General features: G+C 42.1%; 2 protein-coding genes across 8 annotated transcripts in view; one reads left to right on the plus strand and one right to left on the minus strand.

Annotated features, from left to right (window-relative positions):
• The window catches only part of Slc5a12 (solute carrier family 5 member 12), a 54,668-nt gene extending 45,379 nt beyond the window's left edge, over window positions 1-9,289 (plus strand). For all 3 annotated transcript variants that reach the window (XM_087211520.1, XM_087211521.1, XM_004851574.3), the window contains 3 exons: window positions 2,339-2,442; window positions 7,048-7,175; window positions 8,884-9,289. In XM_087211520.1, coding sequence (XP_087067646.1) covers window positions 2,339-2,442; window positions 7,048-7,175; window positions 8,884-9,036 — 385 coding nt within the window. In that variant the 3' untranslated portion in view covers window positions 9,037-9,289. The remainder of the gene's footprint in view (window positions 1-2,338; window positions 2,443-7,047; window positions 7,176-8,883) is intronic.
• Window positions 9,290-16,751: 7,462 nt separating this feature from the next.
• The window catches only part of Ano3 (anoctamin 3), a 364,844-nt gene continuing 361,472 nt past the window's right edge, over window positions 16,752-20,123 (minus strand). For all 5 annotated transcript variants that reach the window (XM_087211519.1, XM_087211518.1, XM_021263939.2 and 2 more), the window contains one exon: window positions 16,752-19,698. In XM_087211519.1, the coding sequence (XP_087067645.1) occupies window positions 19,516-19,698 (183 nt within the window). In that variant the 3' untranslated portion in view covers window positions 16,752-19,515. The remainder of the gene's footprint in view (window positions 19,699-20,123) is intronic.

Consider the following 20,123-nt stretch of genomic DNA (forward strand, 5'->3'; position numbering starts at 1 on the left):
AGCCTGAGACTGTCCAATGGCTGCAGTTTTTCTGACCTAGCTTCTGCTTCCTTTACCCTCTTGGATCCACTCTCTTACCTTTAAATCTGTAATCAAGATCTTGCTTTTAAAGGAATGCCTTTCAATCCTTCTTTCTACTCTCTCCGAATCCATTCCTCTTTTAAGAGCCAGATTAGGACCTCCCTTTCTCCATAAGATAGATAGTGACTTGTAATTCAAAGATTTTCAGGATTTGAAAAGAATTGTTCTAAACCAGCTAGCCTTCCATTCTTAAAACTTTTCTATAACATTCACATTCTGAAGAGCTAGTGGGAAATGACCAGCAAAATAGAAGTCATTGGCTCCAGTGGTAGCATGTGGACTGCCTGTATATGTGTCCCTGACTGAACTACATGACTGTTTCTTCTTATATTTTCTCCTCTTCTCCCTCTCCTTTGCTCCTCTTTGCTCTCTTCTCTCTTCCTCTGTAATCATGTTCTTCTGTGATTTCACTACACAATAAACTCCTTGAAGCCATGTGTATGCCTATATGTTTGTAGAAGGGAAACTGGATGAAGAAAACAAAACAGATTTAACTTTCTTCCACTCCCTTCTTCCTCACTGGAAATCAGGGTTCATCTTTACCCCCATCCTAGGGCTCACTTTTGTGAGCAGTAAGGAACTCTCCTTACCTAGATGCCACATGGTCCTGCCACGGTGATTCTGAGCCTGGAGAGAGGTCCGTAGGTAAAGCAGGTTCCACAGCATAGAAGAGGGCATCGCTACCACAATTTCACTCGTGTTCTCACTGGGCATCAAATAAGTGGCCATTTTGTTCCCATGGAAAAAACCCCTCTTGTTCATTTGATTAAACAAAAATAAATTAAGCTGCATAGGAACAATTTTAAAGTCCAAAGGGATACCAACTTTGTTTTAAGGCTGTATTAGCTGATACAGCATCTCCTTGCTACCTTCTCCAGCCTTCTCTGTGGACCACAGCGACACATTCAGATGCCTGTGATCGAACCCAGGAGTTTTCAACACTTTTCCATTAATTCTTCACTTGCTCATTGCCTGTCATGCCTGCGGCCTACACTATGAACATTTAAGATTTAAAAGCAATAACAAGAGGGGAAATACATAACCCAAACAAACTAAAACCCACTTTTGCCTGTAGGCCTGGAGTAAAATCTACTTACCTATCCACCCACTGAAATGATGGGATGGAATGTGCACTCCCAAGGCAGTGCCCGTGTAAAACATAGCAGTCAATTTTGTAAATGGCAGGTGAGTCTTCTTCCGGGTCATCTATTTTATAGGTTGGACCACAGCCCTCACGCCTAATACCTGCCAGGTTTTAAAGGGCCATTTTCTTCCTGAGATGTAGAATTAAGCCAACAGCTTTTTGGTTTTGGTCTCCTGGGACCTAGTGACATTACAAAGCGTCATTACTGGAGAAAGGGGGACGTCTGAACTGGTTTCACAGGGATCGACACCTAGGCTGCGAGCATCATTCCTAACTCAAAGTCAAAGATTCCCAGGAATTAGAGTCACACGTTCCTCCTCTTCTGCATGAGACATGTGGAGGACTCCTGGAGCTATATCCTAAGTGGAGAGGCTGCTTTGGGATGCAGTAGGTGGAAGTCAGCATGGAAAGCTGAGCAGGGGTCCTTGCTACCCGGTACAGACCTTCTGTTACTGCGCCTCCACTTTCCTCAGAGCTTTCCTTCTCCAGAAATCTTATACTCAAACCATATCAACCTATTTGTCCTTCCCAGGCCACTTTTCTGTTTCTTCCCTCCTTCATGTACGTCTGTCCTCTTAGGCTGCCCAGTCCTGCCCCTGTCTCCCCGTCTACCTTCGTTTTCTGATTGGCCACTAACAGTTCTTCAGGACTGATCCTGGGCATCAATCCGCTCCACCTGGGTTTCCGTGCTTTCCGAATGCTCTCAGAGTCCTTGTGCCGTCTGCACTGGGCACCATCAGATTCACTTTGTGCTTCTGTGTTGGCTCCTTCATGTAGGTCAATGTCTGTCAAAGTTCCTGGCATTAAATGCACGCTTAACAGATATCTGAGGAATGAATAACACCAAAGGAACAGATGAGCGGTCCTCACTGCACTGCTTATCATTTAATGCATACAGAGCAACTTTGGGATTCACGGCTGAATTACACTCAGTGGAATACAAAACACAGCTTGTCTCCAATCCAGTCATCTTTCCATAAAAACCAAATGGTACAGTGGGAAGCATTGGGTTTTAAGCGATGTGAGGCTCGGAAAGGAATCTGAGCCATGCTCCAGGTCGTGAGGAGAGAACCTCAGGGTGGGAGCTGCTGACACTGCTGTTGTCCTCCGCAGGCCCGAGCTGGCTGACACCTGGTACTCGCTCTCCTACCTGTACTACAGCGCAGTGGGCTGTGTTGGGTGCATTCTTGCTGGACTGCTCATCAGCTTCGTGACAGGTTGGTTACTGGATTCCTTTCTTTGGGACCAAAGGAGACAGAGACTACTTCCTGCACTGAGTGAGGCTGCTGTGTTAATGTTTCGATTACAGATCTACCCCAAAAAGTCTTCCTGCCAGAAAAATAAGTCTATTCTCTCCAAGCAGATATGCAGATGCTTCTCCTAATCATTATTCAGTGTGATGGAAAATGACAGTGAATGCTTAAGTTTCTTTTTAAAAATTTATTATGGTAAAAGATATGTTACCATTAATCCCCATCAAAATGCTCCCTGTCACTTTGAACATGCTTCTCCCATCATTCTCGCCACTTTCTGAAGCAGCTCTGGAAGTCCTCTTTCTTCAGTGTCTTTATTTGCACTGTCCTGGCTGCCTTCATATCCCGTGCTGATTCAAGACATTTACCTTTCTCGGTCATTCTGACTTTGGGAAAGGGCCAGGACTTATACAGTGCCAGGTCCAGCGAATACTTAGATGAGGAAATTCTACAATGTTGTTATGAGCCTGCCTTCCTGTTGGATGGTGACAGCAGCTACACGCCCTGTATTTTTGATCACCCCTGTTAAGCCATGAAAGAGGGCTGCAGAACTGCTTCAGAAAGTGGCGAGAATGACAGAATAAGTATGTTCAAAGCGGGGGGGGGGGATTTTGGGGGCGCATTAATGGCAATGTGTGTTTCATTGTAATACATTTAAAAAATTAAGTATTCACTGTATATTTTGATCACCAGCTATATCTATCTATATCTGACTATTAGCATATAGAACATATATTAAAAAGAAAATAAGATACTCTGAAATATGCCCCAGAGATCTGAGTACCAAAAATCTTTCATAACCTAGCAATCATGAATGTGAGTTCAATAATAAGAATGTTTCTTTCCTCTGATTCCAGTAAGAGGCCAGAGTTTTTCCCATCACCCCACCCCATCTCCCCACCCCTGGGCTCAGTCTTGGCTGCCCTGCTAGAAAAGTGAACAGTATTATTTCTGCAGTCCATCCGTTTTTGGTGCAGAACTTCACGAAGGGTCAGCATGGGTGCTAGGAGGGCAGGGGATGGAGTGGGGCAGACTAGACCTTCTGCAGTCTTGTCTGGACTTCCTGTTTGGGGGACTAAAGAAATATGGAATGGTTCATGCATTTGTGGACTATGTGGCTGTCTTTCTGGCTTGATTTGGGGTTTACCACAAAAATCTTTCTCCCCAAAGAGATATGTCTACTTTCTCCAAGCTCTCTGGCTTTCTGGAGTGTGTATTGTAGCTAAATAAATTATTGGGGTATTCTACTCTGACTCTATCATTATGAATCCCTAAGTAATGGGCAGTCAGTCTCACTACTCAACCCAGAATCTGCACGGCAGCATTTCTGCTGAAGAGCTACATGTGAGCTCTAGCACCGTGGAATCCTGCGCATGATTTCACTGCTCTTTCACTTGAATTGATAAGGGGATGACAAGGACTAGAGCAGCCGTTTTATAAACCCAGCTTTTCCTAACAGTAATAGTGATGGTGTATCTTTCTTAATGGAAATGGTTCCAGATGAAAGGGGACTTACTGTGTTTACCATGGCCAGCGTGGAGGCTTCCTTGCTGCCAGAGGACAGCCCACTGGGTCTGTGCTTGGGTGTCCCTCCCGACCAGGAGACAGCCTGCTTCAGCTGCCTGCTTCCAACACAAGTGAAGGGCGGAGGCTCCCAGGCTGCTCCTTTTCGGGCTCTGTGTCAGAACCGACACATCCCTGTGTCTGTCTATGCAGCAGCCCGCGTTACACTTCGGGTGAAACATTCTTTGTCACCTTGAGCGTGAACAGCTGTCCTGGTATCAATCCCTGCATTTTCATCCACTCCAAATGTCTCCAGCCTTAGGGAAATAGGCTCATGTTCCCACTCCCCCAGCATTATCCCAGTCTAGTCATGACACTGAATCTTTGGGGAAAATACTGAACCGGGCTGCCAAATGTCCCTGCCTCCTGGTTCCTGTCTGCTCAGGTGAGGTCCTTGTGCTAACCTGACCCTTCCAGTCGAGTCACTAAGGGGTTTTCATAACTATTTCATACTGGCCACCAGATAATGTGTTTTAAACTTATAAAGTATTTAAAGTTTGTAGCTTAGGGCATTAGAGAAGGACAGGTGTCTTTTATGAGCCTGATCCTGTGATGTATTTTACTTTAGTCCTGCTTAGATTTTTATTTTCTTGGGCCAGTGCTGAAACACTTCTGGAGGTCAGCTTTCGTTTCTTTAGCTGTGCTGTCATGGCTGCCTTGATGTTTCCCTTTCACGATCATTTTGGCTTCCGAAAAGAGCTCGAAGCCCCACGGTGCGCGAGTCGATGGATCAGGGGAATGAAGACACGGTGTAATATTTTTACGAGCCTACCTTGGCAGTAGCACCCACATATTTTTGATCACCCCTCTTAAAGACTTCTAAAGCTGCTTCAGAAAGTGCTGAGAATAATGGGATAAGCATGTTTGAAGCAAGGGGAGTGAGTATTTTCAGGGAGATTAATGACAATGGGTCTTTTACTGTAAGAAAGTTTTAAACTTTAACCATTCACTATATATCTTGAACACTTAGTACATAAACATATACACACACACATTTTCTTTTCTAATAAAATTTCATAGACACTGTCTTTTTCTTCCAGGTTTCTGAAATTTTATGTTCTCCCATTAAATCCTTTCCAGTCCTGGCCCACGTTCCTGACTTCCAGCATCAGGGTTTGGGGATTGACACTGTGGATGGGGTGCCCACCAGGGGAGATGGGGAAGGGTGGGCACTGGCCACACTCGGCCCTCGGCCTCAGGACCCTGCAGTTGGCTGTTTCTGCTTAGAGGATGGGGCCTTCTGAGGTGCAGTGCAACAAGGGACCTGTGCTCGATAAGCCTGAACTGTTTTCCTCGGGAAAATCTTCTGCATCTACAGGACATTGTCACATGCCCTTTGCCCTTCTCCTCTGTCACACATTATGTCCATAATCCTACCGTGTATATTCATTAATGATCAATCGCCAAGGTCTCGCTCATGAAATAGACTATAAATCTATAATTAGGGGAGAACACAGAGCTTCCTATTGGAGTTTCATTTTCGTTTTTAACCTTCACTCACGAGCATGATAGCGCTGTCCTTTGTTTTTCTGTCTGCTATCTTCAAAGTCAGTTTTTTTCCTAGAAGGAAACAGAATCTAATTCCATATGGAACAAAGAACCCTTTCTTTGTTAGCAAATCTCAAGTCCTGGCCCTAGAGACAACTGGTCTACATTATTTATTGGAATGTTTGATACTTTAGTGGTGTTTTTAGAGACAAAGGGCTTCTTTGTTTGAAACCCTGGGAATGTTTGTATCTGAATTAAATTCTTCTGACTCAGTCACCTTTGCATAGAAGTTTGAGGCTTTGCAGCTCCTCCGCTACTACACACAGTGCGCAGGAGACAGTTATGCTCCGGCTCTGTCATTAACTGGATCTTCACCAGGTCCCTACCTACCTAGCTAGAGTGATAAATCAGTGTAAAATGTGCCCAGCATTTCCCGCCACTAATGAACACATGTTGTTATCAATAGCAGTAGAGTCTTGCTCCATCCAATGTCTTTGGCAAACTGACGTAATATCAGGGAATATATATTCTTGGAGCCTCAATTTTGAATTTAAAAATCTACGTTATTTTGGTCGCTCACTAGGAATTTGAGAAAAGCCCCACAGATAAGCAGCACTTGCCACACGGCCTCTGAGCAGGGTGTGTCACTCCCATTCCCTTGCACACCAGAGGGACCTTTACATTGCATGGGCTGTCACACTCACAGCCCTCACTGGATGAGACTGAGGACTTGAGCATAGTCACCATCACACCAGAACTGGCAAAGGTTCTGGAGAACCAAGATCATCAGCCTGCAAATATTGGCTTGGGTTTCTCTGTGACTCTGTTCTCTATCGTTGAACAAGTATAATTTAAGAGTAGGAAAAGAGATGTGAAGAAAGTCTAGAGTGTTTGGAGGGACACAAAAGAATAACAGTGTTACCTTGGCTCACGAACTTAATTCTTTCCAGGATTCTGGTCCCAAGCCAAATGGGCCATAAAACGAATCAGATTTCCCCATAAGGTCAGCACTGAACCTAACCACTGAATTTGATGCCATTCATGAGCAATTTGGCTTGGGACCAGAATCATAGAAAGAATTAGGTTTGTGAACTGAGGCACCACTGTATTTGTCCAGGATATCAATGCTGGGATAAAAGGAAGCAGAAAGAGTAAAAATTATCTAATTGTACAAATATTGGCTTAGATGGTCTTGACTATATCTGATCTGGATAAAAATCAGGAACTTTCTTAAATGAAGAAATATAATTCCCCTTGTCTCTTCTGTAGACCTTCAAAAGGTGCAGTAGAGTTTTCCATAGTAATTATTTTTAAGTAAATATGTTGTCTCTGTTTAATTCTAACCTGAGAATTCGTGGGTTTTTAAAATCTGATGCCCATCCACAGATGCAGTTAACCAAGTTCTACTCATTGACGGGGAGGCCATGCTGAGAAGGAAGTTCAGGATCTTGATGCTCAAATCCTCAGTGGATGTCTTGAACCCTCACCCACTTGATTGGTCTCTCCTTTCCTTAACAGGTCTCCAGACAGGTGAAGATATCAACCCACTCTTAACTAGACCAGTGTGCAATTTATTTTGCTTTTGGTCTGAGAAATACAAAACTCTGTGCTGGTGTGGAGTGCAGCACGACTGCTGGCCCGAGCAGGTGAACAGATGTGTGGGCTTCCAAAACAAGCATCGGCCCAAAGGGATTTGCATTTGGCCCATCTGAGCCAGCTGCGAGTGGGGAGGGATCCAGGGAGGGCAGGCAGTGAGTGGCAGGACTCGAAAGAATCAACTTCAGTCATCTTGCTATTGTCTTCTAAGCACATGAGTATGTTGATAGTAAAAGTGCATTTGAGCTGAATGGTTGGCAGTGCAAGGGATCAATTTCCAAAGTCCCTTTTACTTTCTGTGAGGCAAATTCTGGGAAAAATATATACATAAACAATAGGGAAGGAAGAAAGTAGATGACATGACATGGTCTCCTGTAATGGCTAAAACCATGGGCTTTAGGGCCAGACCGCCTTGGGTTTGATCTCAGTGCCTGGCCTTACTTTTTTTGGGTAAGTTATTTAATTTCTCTGAACTCCAGCTTCCCTTGGGAAGATTATGCAGGGTGACGTAGACACAAACATTTCTAGTTCTATGGGGTATGAATATAATACACTGGGGAGCATTGAGAGTCATGGAGGCAGCAAGATGCCGGTAACTCCCCAGCCCCCAAAGCTCATAAGAGGTATGCCTAGGTCAGGCCAGGGTAGAGACTCTCTCAGTGCCACCAGGTTCTTCTGAGCCAGTGGCCACCAGGAGCTGCTTGAGGTGGACAGACTTGGGCTTCCTGACTGAATGCAGGGAGTTAGGGCACACAGATGCAGGCAATGGCGCCATCTATAGCAGGGAGGTGGGCATGTCTTTTGTACAGGACTGGGCTCCTGCTGAAGGGTTCTGAAATGCGTGGGAGGAGGCAGGAAATGAAGAGTGTGGTGGGGAGCCTTGCTGAGAGTGCGCTGGTGACACGAAGCCTCACACCTGCAGGCCCTGGGGAAGCACTGTTTCCGGTCAGGGCTGCAGCTGGGCTTACCCATGTCTGTCCCAGGATTAATGGCAGCAGTGGTTTGGAGGGGTTGTTTTTTGTTTTGTGTTTTCTTTTTCAGCTGAAGCTTATTTTCACTTGTTTAGCATCTGACAGTTTATTCTTTTAGGACTCAGGACTCTTACCCTGTGCATATCATATCCCAAGTTTCTGAGCTGGGAATCGCTCTCTTCCCTAGAAAACACCCTAACAGTATGTGTATGGCGTAAAGCTGAATTTAATGCCACTGAGGAGAGCCCCACCTTGTCCGAGGTTCAGAATGAGGAGCTTAGATGCAGCTGTTTGTAGAGTTTTTGACCCAAGTGATTTCAGGCAGATCTTTCAATGCAGGGCTCCGATTGGTACTGGACAAGCTCATGATTTGATAGTTTAGAATAGGAAAATGTCCCCGAGTGAGGGTCAAAAAGTTAACACCGATTTGGTAAACAAGGAGTTGGCTCCACTGAAAACTCTGCAGGTTTGACTGGGGACGCTTTAAGGAGATCAGCAGTTTATTTTGCAGAGGAGACAGCTGGTTGAGCTGCTATTGTATCAGAGGTGTGTAAGTTTCTTTATGCAGCACAAGATATTGTTAATGTTCAGCAGGTTGTTGTTTTTTGTTATTATTATCATTAAAATGATAACTATGGGTTATCAGAGGTATGCTTTATGAAGAGCCTTGGCCAGATTGTCTCTTTCACCTTTGTGTTTATCCACCTGTCTTTGTAGGGGAGCCCTAAGGACTGTTGGGAATTCATCCAGACTGTCTCGTTAACATCTGCCTTCCTGTTTTCCTCAGGATAACTGTGAGAATGGCAGTACCTGGAAACATGGGGCAGAATCTGTGCTCCACAATGGACTCAGGGGAGAAAGCCTGGCCCATGCACCAGGGTACAATCCCAAGGACAAAAGCTACGACCATACGGCGCTGGAGAAGATAACCCATTTCTAGGACAATGCACGCATCGGTGTGCACACTCACGCACACGCCGCACATAGCTCTCTTGCCTACTGTTAGTAGACTTGTCCAGTGGTCATGGTTAGGAGGCAGATTGTTCAATAACTATTTAAATACTTACTTATCCAAATAAAATGCCGCTTTCCCGGGATCGTCTTTGGAAAGCCCCACATTCCAGGTGAGAAAAATCAGCCCAGCCTTAAGGGCCTGATGACTTCCTTCTCGAATAAATCAGGACTGGACTTAATCAGTCAGAGTCAAAATCTCTTGTTTTGTGATAGGATGAACCATTCATTTGGTGTTTGTGGGGTTTTTGTTTTTTGCTTTTGTTTTGGTGCCCGAAATAAGCACTTGCTCTACCTCTGAGCTCTACTCCAGTTCCTATTTTGTAGTTTTAACCACCACAGTATCTTGAGGTTCAGATGCAGAAAAGGCCACTCTTGATAAAGGGGCGTGACCTCTCTGGCCTCGGCTCCCACGTGTGCGTGAGCATGGTCGCACAATGTGTTGTGCCCGCCCCACGTTGGAGCCCCCGCTGAGACCCTGAACTGCGGTAATTGAGCTCCCACGGCCACCGTTGAGTCCTCCCCGAGTCCTCCCTGAGTCCTTGCTCTTGGAGCTGTGTGGATCAAATCTTAGAGACAGTTCCAGCCCGCACAGAGAGAGCCTGGTGTCTGACCACAGGCAGCAGCTACACCTCAGTACTCTGTTCCCTTAGTGCCGCCAGAGCAGCTTTTCTTCCTTCTTCCTATCATATTCCTCTGCTTAAGATGAAGTCCAGAGTCTTTGACGAAGTCTGGGTAGAGAGGAAAGGAATGTCCTACAGATCGCTGTTTGGACAGCATTGTGTGTGAGGATCTTGCAAGTAGCTTTTAATCCACGGGAAATTTTTCGGCTTCTTTGAGACAAAATGCTTCATGCCCAGGACTTATGCTCTGGTCTCTGAGGCCACACTTGCGAGCTGACTCCTTCCTTCCATCAGAAGTAAGGACCTCGAGCTGTGGGAAAGAGAGCTGAGGTTGAAGAGGAAGATGGCCTTACAGATGGGAAGATGGGGGAGAAATGAAGGGGCAGGGAAATCTTCAGGGAAGAAGCAGAGAAATGAAATTGACAAAAGGTAAAAGAAAAGCAACCATGCCCCAGGACTGAGCAGGCTGGACCATGAGAAACGAATCCATGGGAGTGGAGCCAAGAGGCTCGGAAATGACAGTCAGCTAAGTGAGGAGGAATGGACCAAACAGAAATGGCGGGAGGAAGAGTCCCAAAAGCTGTGCTGTTAAATACTGCCCTGAGACAGGATCTCTCTATGTAGTCCAGCCTGGCCTTGAACTCATGGTGATCCTCCTGGCTCAGCCTCCCAAGTACTGAGATTACAGATGTGCACCATCTGGCTCCAAAAATCTTAAAAGATATCTATATCTATCCATCTATAGATATAGATAGATAGATAGATATATCTCCAGTGTTTTCCTTGAGAAGACAGGAAAAAAGAACTGATAGAGAAATTAAAACAACAAATGAAATAGAGTTTAGAAACCAGAGCCCAATGCTTGCCTTCTCTCTCTCCATTCTCAAGTATGAGATTAAAAGGAAGAAGGAATTTGGCCACAGTTTATAAGAGAAATGAGAGAGAAAACACATTTGGGACAAGTGGAATGAAGTTAAAAGACAGAGCCTTTGAAAATAGGAAATAGAATTTGTAAATTTTTTTTTTGAGATGTGGTGGGGCTAAGCTGCAATCTAAGATTTTGCAAACAAGAGACACACTTAGTTTCCCAGTGATTCAGTAGTTAAGACATTCTTCTGAATTATAATAATGTGTATAAAGTGCATATTGAAATCTGGGCCCAACCTACCTGGGTTAGCGCACATCTTACAATAAGGAAAGAAACACGAACAGCCCTGAGGATGAGAATTAGATCAGGAGGAGGATGTATAAGGACACACATATGAATGATTTGGGATGCATTTCAGCCGGAAATTGCACAAAATCAAAATATGCTACATAACTTTCCATCTTACTCCTAGATTATTCTACAGACATCTCTCCAGGTCAGTACCTTTACCAAGGTTTTTAAAAATAAGATTCTGGGTCTTTTTCGGATCTTAACTTTATTAACATAGAATATTATCAAAAGTTCAAATTGTCATACAATTAGATTTAAAGTTGTTTTTGGTAATACTACAGATCAAGCCCCAGTGTGCATTTCCACTGAGCTTTATCCCTTGACCTTTTCTTAAGACAGGGCCTCACTAAGTTGCCCAAGTGGGGCTCAAACCTGAGATTCTCCTACCTCAGCCTCCAATTACAGGCGGCTGGGATTACAGGTGTATATCACTGAGTCTGGTTTAGAGATGTTTCTGTTACAAAAATGGATCTGCTTTCTCTTGCATAATGAAATCTGTGGCATTAGGAGATAGCATTTCAAGAGCAGGTAGAGATCTGTATGGAAAGTCTTCCCTCTCTTCTTCCAAACTGAACTTGCAAAAAGCTAAGGAGAGAGAGAGAGAGAGAGACAGACAGACAGGAATCTTGAGGAGAACTGTTTCCACAGCATACAGAAGCTACAGCAGCTGTGTGGTGAAGAAGTTGGAAGTGCGCAGTCCGCAGTGGGTTAGGGGCTCCTCTCTCCCCTGCCCCTCAGGAGGCTCAGCACACTGTGCCGGGACCTTAGGCAACACAAGGCTTCGACGGCCACCTACCGTCCTCCTAGTGGACATGGGGTACACCTTTCTCCTACAATGACCATGGTCAGTGGAGGCCTTGTGTTGCGTAAGGTCTTAACATTCCGGAAAAAAAACTAGAACGCTCCCCTTATAAAGATAGACATGTTTATTATAAAAGTGCCATGTTCACATCTGTGATATACTAGGCCTCACATGTGTGCAGTAGAGATACGGGATTAGTAAAGCTTATCTCAACTCAACTTTATAATTCAGTCAAAATCAACTGAGATTCACTAATGAACTTCAGGGGAGAAACTTTTCCCTTTGTTTAATTCAAATGATATTTTCTGAGCATGAATTTTATTATTTTGTGACTGTATGGGGTAATATCACTTCATTATAAATAAACAAAAACAGATTGTGGGTGTTTTGAAACTATTTAAAAGAATATTTTTGAACTATTTTGTTGTGTTATAATCTCAATTAATCATGATTATAAAGCTGAAAAAATAGGAGTCACTTTTTAATTGTTCTTGTAGGCATAAATTGTCTTAAATTTACAGAAACTTTGGTTTTCTGGACACATACATGTTTGTGTGGGGAAGATGCCATGATGTGTTCATCACCCGACAAGGAGTTCATAAACAGAAGCAAAAATTATGCCCCATGCTTCTGTTTGTGAACCCATTGTTTGAGAACAGAAGCATTTGTGAGCCGAGGTACCATGGTACAAAATACTGAGGTCAAATTCAATGGTTAGGTTTAATGTTGACCTGATAGGGAAATGTGATTCGATTCTCATCCAGTTCAGTTTGTGATCAGAATTGTAGAGAGAATTGAGTTCATGAACCTCTGTATCCGTACAGTCTATACACACACAGTGGTACTTCACTTAATCTAAGTATTGTGCTAAGTACTGCAAGGTAGTGAAGCCTACTGTTGACTTAACCACTTTTATGCCAAATTAATAACTATAAAGTACAAATTATTTTCAGACAAATTGCCAGTGGTACATATTAAATGATACAACATTTTAAATTAATCAACTGTAGCGCATAGGTGATAGTAAATCATCTAATGGGTTACTTTTTATTAGAATTCTTGGGAAGAGTTTATGCCATTATTTCCTCTCCGATCCCCAAACTCCCGAGCAAGTTAAGCTTTGCAAACACCCTTTTGAATAATACACTCTTAATTCTACTTTTCCAATTTGATACTTTCGGTATTTGTTATATTTTCAGTATCAGCCATCTGTAAACTTCTAAATATTTGGTTAATCACAACACAATTCTTACCTGGAGTATCAAGGTGTCATCACAAATTAGAAAAACAATCGGGCCGGGGATTTAGCTCAGTGGTTCCGCCGCCTGCCTCGCAAGCGGAAGGACCCGAGTTCGATCCCTGGTACCAAAAAAAAAAAAAAAAAAAGAAAAACAATCTTACTCTCTGGAGGAAAGCATTCACTGACAATATATTTCTGTGTATCAGTAAGAAGTTTCATAAGATGTTCCTGTATTTCTAAAATTTTATGAACATTTAAAATTTTACAGCCCTGGAATATTAAATATAATGAGTTTATGCAATGAGTTAATTTTAAGAAAAATATCTGGAGTATAGTACGTAATTAATATATATCATAATTTAAATTATTTCTCTTAGAAATAAATTTTTATTGAAGAGCATAGGCATGATGGATGTGAACATTCCCTTTGGAAGTATAGTGAACTACGCTGAGATCTCTTATGGTAACCTTATAAATTAAGGCAGGTCTATCAGGTGACCACATATGCATATGTCATAATAAGGCTGGCCATATTACAGAATTCCTTTTGCAGTGTTTTGGATAATGCCTGTCATACTTGGTCTACCCAAGGTGTACGACACACACACACACACACACACACAGAAATAAACATACAAACATACAAAGGCTTTTATAAATAAGTGAAACAGATTAATCCAAGAACAGCAATATATGATGACAGTTTCTGTTGTGAACAATGACCTATTTGTCTTTAGGAATTTGAAGAAACAATGTGTTAGAACAAGTGTGTACACAATTCAGAACATCCAAGAGATCTGAGATAGTTATAAAGCTAAGAATAGCTTTGTTGAATGTTTAATGCCCTAATGTAACTGCCATGGAAGAAATAAAATGAACCATCACCAAATTGCTACTTTATCGCAGTATGGCACAATCAGGCTGCATCTGTAGACAGCCAAGGGAAGCAGCAACAGCACTGGCTGGTTTGGAGCACCTGTTATAAAGGTCTATATTCCTGTTCATTAATTCCAGCAATGTTGACCTATAGCCACGTTCTTAAAACTTGGTTCAGTCTAACTCAACAGAGTAAAGATTTCTTCATTCTTAAAATATGGTTCAGTCTAACTCAGCAGAGTAAAGATTTCTTCAAATGCCTTTAAAATTTTTTGTGAGTTTGGAAGGGATGTTTAATGATTAACAAAAGTGCATAGTTTTAAGATAGACAAGGCGATCGTATGAGTAAAAGTTAATATTTATAATCATCTGGCTAAATATATGATCGCAGAATACTTTCTCCTACTGAACAGACTGAAAATTGATGGAGACATCCTCCTCTGACCATTCTTGAATTCTCTTTTCAATTGTAAGACTGCAGTAGATCTTTCCTACCTGAAAATACAGTCTGGAGGCCCATGGACACTCATCCCACAAAGACAAAAATTGCATATAATTTTGTGTCCATTTTTATTAACATCAAAATTAAGGAGTTTACTCTTTGATCAGAGGTTATCTGAGCAAAGAATAAGCTCACTAGATTTAGCTTCATTATTCTAACACAGATAAGGAAAAAAAGCAAAGAAAGAAAAACAAAAATCTCACTTCTTTAGTGTGCTGAAAGATGAACTAAACTATGGTTTGCTTTTGATCATAGAAAGGTCTGGATTGTACGCAGCAGGAACCGAAATCAGACTCAAAAGCAACCTTTTCCTAGGTGGAGCAGTCTCCAAGTTTCCTCTGCTGTCTCCAAAGCTCATTGCTCCACAAACATCTTAGCCGCCGGATTTTCCTGCTCATTCAATCTCTCTTCTTAGAGTCCTGAAGGAAGTAACGTCTCTCCGCCTAAGTTAGAAGAGGTGTTCAATTTGGCCTAAAGAATTTTTACCTGGTAGTGCTGAGTGGCACAGACATGGACAAAATCACACTGTGAGGGCACTGAGGCAGCCTCAGACCCACATGGGTAACCACGCAGGTGGCAGTTACTTTGTGTGGGGAGCATCTAAGTAGATCGCATAGTTTTATTTTTAATGCAGAGTTGGGGAAAGTTCGCTTTGTGAAAAATAGAGCAGACATCTTTTTTTTTCTGCAAAGACAGAATTTAGATGGAAAAAAGTAAAGAGGAGCTGTACACACTGTCTGGATAACCGGAACTCCAACCCGGGGCCCGGTGCGCAAGGGACAAAGGGCTTTCTCAGGTGGGCTGTGCAGAAGCACACCTGGCATGGTGATGGCAGTGAGGTCAGAGTTACAAGCTTCTCCCCCTGGCAGTGGACTTCGATGCTACCAGAAACTGCAGCTGGGCCCAAGTGCAAGACCCTTTTCTGACAATCTGTCTGCCTTCATTTTACTTTCCTAAGAAAAAGTTGTGTCCATGTGGATGAAGCTAGAGTGCAGGGCTTATCACATTCATGTTCCCGGAAGTGGAAGTCATCTGATGTAATCATGAAACTGCATAATCTGGCAAGCTCAGTTCATGGGAACTGGTCACCACTGCAGTGGCACAGATCCTAGGTAGCAAGAGCAGGGGATGCTCAGTGGTTCAAACTAAAGCCCACTTAATCTTTGCTTTGGGCCATGCAGTGCTAGCAAACTTTATTTTAAATAGAAATGCCTAGAAGGAAGCACTTCCCTTTCCATAAGGGTTTTTAGGCCACTCATCAAAGGTTATTTTTTGAGCCAGTAAGAATAGCAGGAGTAAGAGGTAGACTGGTTCTCTGGATAAACCTAGGCTGATTGCTGAGCTCATTAGAATGTTGAGATCTAAGGGAAGTGGCGTGGACATCTCTGCTGAGCATGGCAGAGCTGAGTTAGGGACATCCCACAGGCAGTGAGTGCTGCTTCTTATACAAAATGTGCACAGTGATGTGTGTGTCCACACGCACTGCACACCTGCTTCCAACTGACCGCTGACCACTTCAGCCTTGTCAGTTAAGCAACTGTATAGGCAACTTAGATTTTTGGTTTTGAGCATCAAGTTGAGCAAAACTGAGCAAGTGGCCAGCCTCCTGTTGGCTGCTGGCTGGTCTGTTCTCTGCCCTTGGCACTTACAGTATCTCTACTGGGATTCATGACCCAAGGAGATTTTGATGGCAGTTGTAATAGCCAATATATGCATGAAAAAGAGAAAGTATCCATAATGATAGGAGCCTTTTTGTCTTCACAAGATATAATCAAGTTTCCCCTACCATCTGTCTCAGGAACAAAACTTTAGGATCAGTGTGATATCCCATCTGCACTTATATGTACAAATGTTTTGAAGGTAACAATAATGTTATCAGAAGATAGTCAAAACTTGTTAAGAATGGGGTAAGGACTTGCAAGAATACAAACATGAAGAATAAACTTGAGTTATTTGTGGGAAAATGGATGTACTTTGAGACTATAATGTTGAGGGAAATAAATCAGGCACATAAGCTTAAATATCACATGAGTTCTCTTACGTGAGAAACCCAAGGTATAAATAAATTAAAGAGTAAAATAAAAACTAGATAATAGGACACAGCAAGACGAATGTTTTGCAAAAGGGAAGGAGACCAAGAATGGAAGGAGGCAGGAGGGAGGACAGGATTAGGGGAAGTAAAAGGAATTAAGATGTGTTCTGTACATATACCAACTCCCCACGAGGAATGTAATCCTTATGCGCCACAAACATGTACTAATAAAAATAAAAATTAAAAAATCCTATTGCTTCATAGAGGTAAAGCGTTAACCGCACCCCCCACTCAAGAATCTCCATTTAATATTTTTAAAAAGCAGAATTAATTTTTAACATGGAAATTATAGGAAAATGCCATATCAAATAATAATTTATTGAGTGAAAAACTTTATATTCATTCCATTATACAACGGATTGTGCTACAAAGTCATTTCAGAGGAATGTTCTCCATTCGACATCGCCTCTCTTGACATGCAGTCGGCCGGCCGGCAGCCTAGGCCCTGAAAGCGCGTGCACGCACGGGCGAGACAACAGCGGGCTATTTCAGCTAAGAGCTGCAGTGATTTTCCGCGCATTGTGCTGGGAATCTCCTCAGCGCTGGGGAGCTTGTCAACGCAGACCGCATGCGCGTGTTTATTGGTTATTTGCTTACAAAGACAACAAGGTAGAGTATGAAAATATATAAGCAGCATTCGTGTAATACAGAATTCCTGAGACTAGTGTGTGCTGTAAATCTTTGAGAAGTAATTTGTATTCATAGGAAAACCAAGATATAAAATATTTTAACTCCATCAGAGTGCTCAAAAACCAGAGTACGAGGAGCAGGTGCCAGCATTTTACTGTCAACAAGGCTGAAGACGTAGCTAGTTCTACCGCACTGTTTCACAAAAGAAACATTTCAGGTAATTTTCTGTTTACTATTTTTCATGTCTGTTGCAGAAATAACAGGGAAGGCATTTTCTAAATGAAGACATTACAATTCTTATTAAAATGTCTTTTTTTCATATCAATCAATATGATTTTATACCCTGATGGGGCTATATAAAAACATGGAAAGAGAAGAATTCTGAGGGACACAGCTATGATTCTATTTTGCCCTCCTGTAAGACAAATGTCATTGTCTTGCAGTCTTAATTTGCAAAACAAGTAACTTTCAGGTAAACTGGGAGAGTGTTTGTACTCAGGCATGTATACACATCTAATTAACAAAGAAAAGTAAACATGGATGCTCTGAAACTCTGTCGTGCAGGCACTGGAATTAGTACACCTGAACCTAAGAGTCCTACATGGCAAAAAACGATGAGGAAATTTAGATTCAGAAGCCTTCCCACTGCTCAGCTGACTGCTGACCACTCCAGCCTTGTCAGTTAAGCAACTGCATAAGCAACTTAGATTTTCAGTTTTGAGCATCAAGTTGAGCAAAACTGAGCAAGTGGCCAGCCTCCTCCTCAGGATCAGAGGGCAAAGAGAGAAGTGAATATTCTTGACAAAAACAAGGACACAATTATAATGGAGCCACTTTTCCCTGGAGCAAAGGAAGGAAAGGTCAGCAAACATTTTTGGTGCTAGAATTATAAAGTAAGTGAAATTTATAATTTCCCTACTAGAGAAATTCTGGAATTTACAGGAAGTAGCTTTCTTTCTGTTGTGCCTAATTGGGTCTTTCAAATTTTGGAAATAACTGTGCTTTACTTCATTGGGCAAAAATTAATTGGATAAGTAATAAAAATCATGATGTGTGTATGTGTATGTGTGTGTGATTTCTTGCTTCATTTCCAGGAGAGGAAAACTTGGATTTCCTTGTTTTGCAAGGAAAAGAGTCTTGATTTTTACCTTACATTCCCTTACTTCAACTTTGCTTTCCTTCCTATCTGTTCCTGGACTTTGTCTAGTTGAATTCCCCATCAATCTGTGGTCAGACAGAGTTGACATCAAAATAGGAATTTCACAATAAAGCAAAATTATGTCTTCACAATTAATCTGAATTTGTTTCCAGGCAGTTAAAAAATAAATCAATCTATAATGAAGCAATAATAGGAACCTCCCTTCAGTGATGAAAAAGAAAGTAGATTCAAGTATTTTTTTTTACAAATCACAGATCTATCAACATGCATGGTTTTCATTAGCTCATTGTTGAGATAGCACATTGTAGAAAAAGCATAAATGTTATAGACAATCTGGCTTCAGGTTTCCTGAATAAACATATTGCAATAGCATACTGTGTAACTGGTCTCAGAGTTGCATAAACTCAATCTTGCATTCCAAATGGTCAAGGTGCAAAGAAACAAGGAAAATCAACATATTTACAGCATTTCAAGATAACATTCTGTGAAATTTGTAATAATCCAGAGAGGGAAAAACTAAATAGTTGATAAAATAGCTTTCTGCAGTAAAGTATGGATTAGTCATGTTCTAAATGATATGAGTATCAGTCAAACCTCATTCATGTTTTCTATGTATAAAAATATGCAGTGCATCTGGCTTTGCCAGTAAGAAAACAGACTTCCCCATAGCTGATGGAATACAATACAATTTCGAGGAATGGTATTCTTTTTGGAATCTTAGATTTTTGGTTTGACTATGAAAGGTGGTGTGCAATTCTTTAACTGCATAGTCGGTGTAAAGCAGCATAAATTTGTTGTGGCAAAGATCCATACTCTCAGGAGACAAGGGCAGTTCCTAGCAACCTAAAAGCAGAAAGGACACGGAATTCCAGCAGCAAAGGCAGTAACTGATTTAAGTCATTTGTTGCAAGCATCTCAACTCAGCGGAAGGTTCCCAAGTCAGATTAGCATGTGACCACAGGACACTTTAAGTCATGCCTGGCTGTCAGCATTTCCATGCAAATCTATCTCTAGAAACCTCATCGCCACCCTTTCTATTATGCTGCCTCTGATCTGCAATGTCAGGTTAAGCTGCCTTTAAGTTCAGCTTCTCCCTCCCTAGAAATACGACCATTCCAAATCCCAGTGATTGCTGTGATGCCTTTCCAGGGAGCCTATTATATGCATATTTTGACCAGCACACCTTCCTCCTTGGTCCCCTCTCCAGCTGAGGTTGCCACTTCCCTCACACTAAGGGTACCTCCCCTACTGGTAGCAGACATCAACTAAGGCCATTCATGGTGAACAGGCTGACCACTTTTTCTCCGTTGTTGTTGTAAATGTTCCAGTTCGGCCTCATACATCATTTCTTGGACTAAGTACTTCTCCCGCCGTATTCGTTCATGTAGGCCTTTGGGTACATCTGGAATCAGGTACGCGATGAAAGACTTAATCCCAAAAACAAGGTGCTGCAAAGTAAGAGCAGAAAGCACAATTTTCAAGATTCTGAAATAGTAATTATAAAATATAGCAATCATGAACAAGGGTGCACTTCCCTTAAAAGCAAGCATCAGAGTTTAATGTGCAGCATAGGGAATATTCATAGTTTCAAAAACTATATGGGGAATATTACTACTGCCATCTACCATCTTAGTGTTAAAAGAAAATAATGAATTTTTGCTGTCATATGTTGATATCACTTTATAACACCTGAAACAAATCTCAAATCCTCGTCTATAGTATTATACATTATGGAATGGTATTATGCTTAGTATTATGACGTGCATTATGATACACAAATGAGACATCACATGTAGGAAAAAGTCCATGTCTAGTCTAGTAGATCATAATACACACCCTGCAAATCTCAGAGAACCCAGCCTGCCTGTGATGC

The sequence above is a fragment of the Heterocephalus glaber genome, unplaced genomic scaffold, assembly GCF_053883595.1.
Source record: "Heterocephalus glaber isolate CG9 unplaced genomic scaffold, H.glaber_assembly_v1.0 deba00001428, whole genome shotgun sequence".
Lineage (NCBI taxonomy): Eukaryota > Metazoa > Chordata > Mammalia > Rodentia > Bathyergidae > Heterocephalus > Heterocephalus glaber.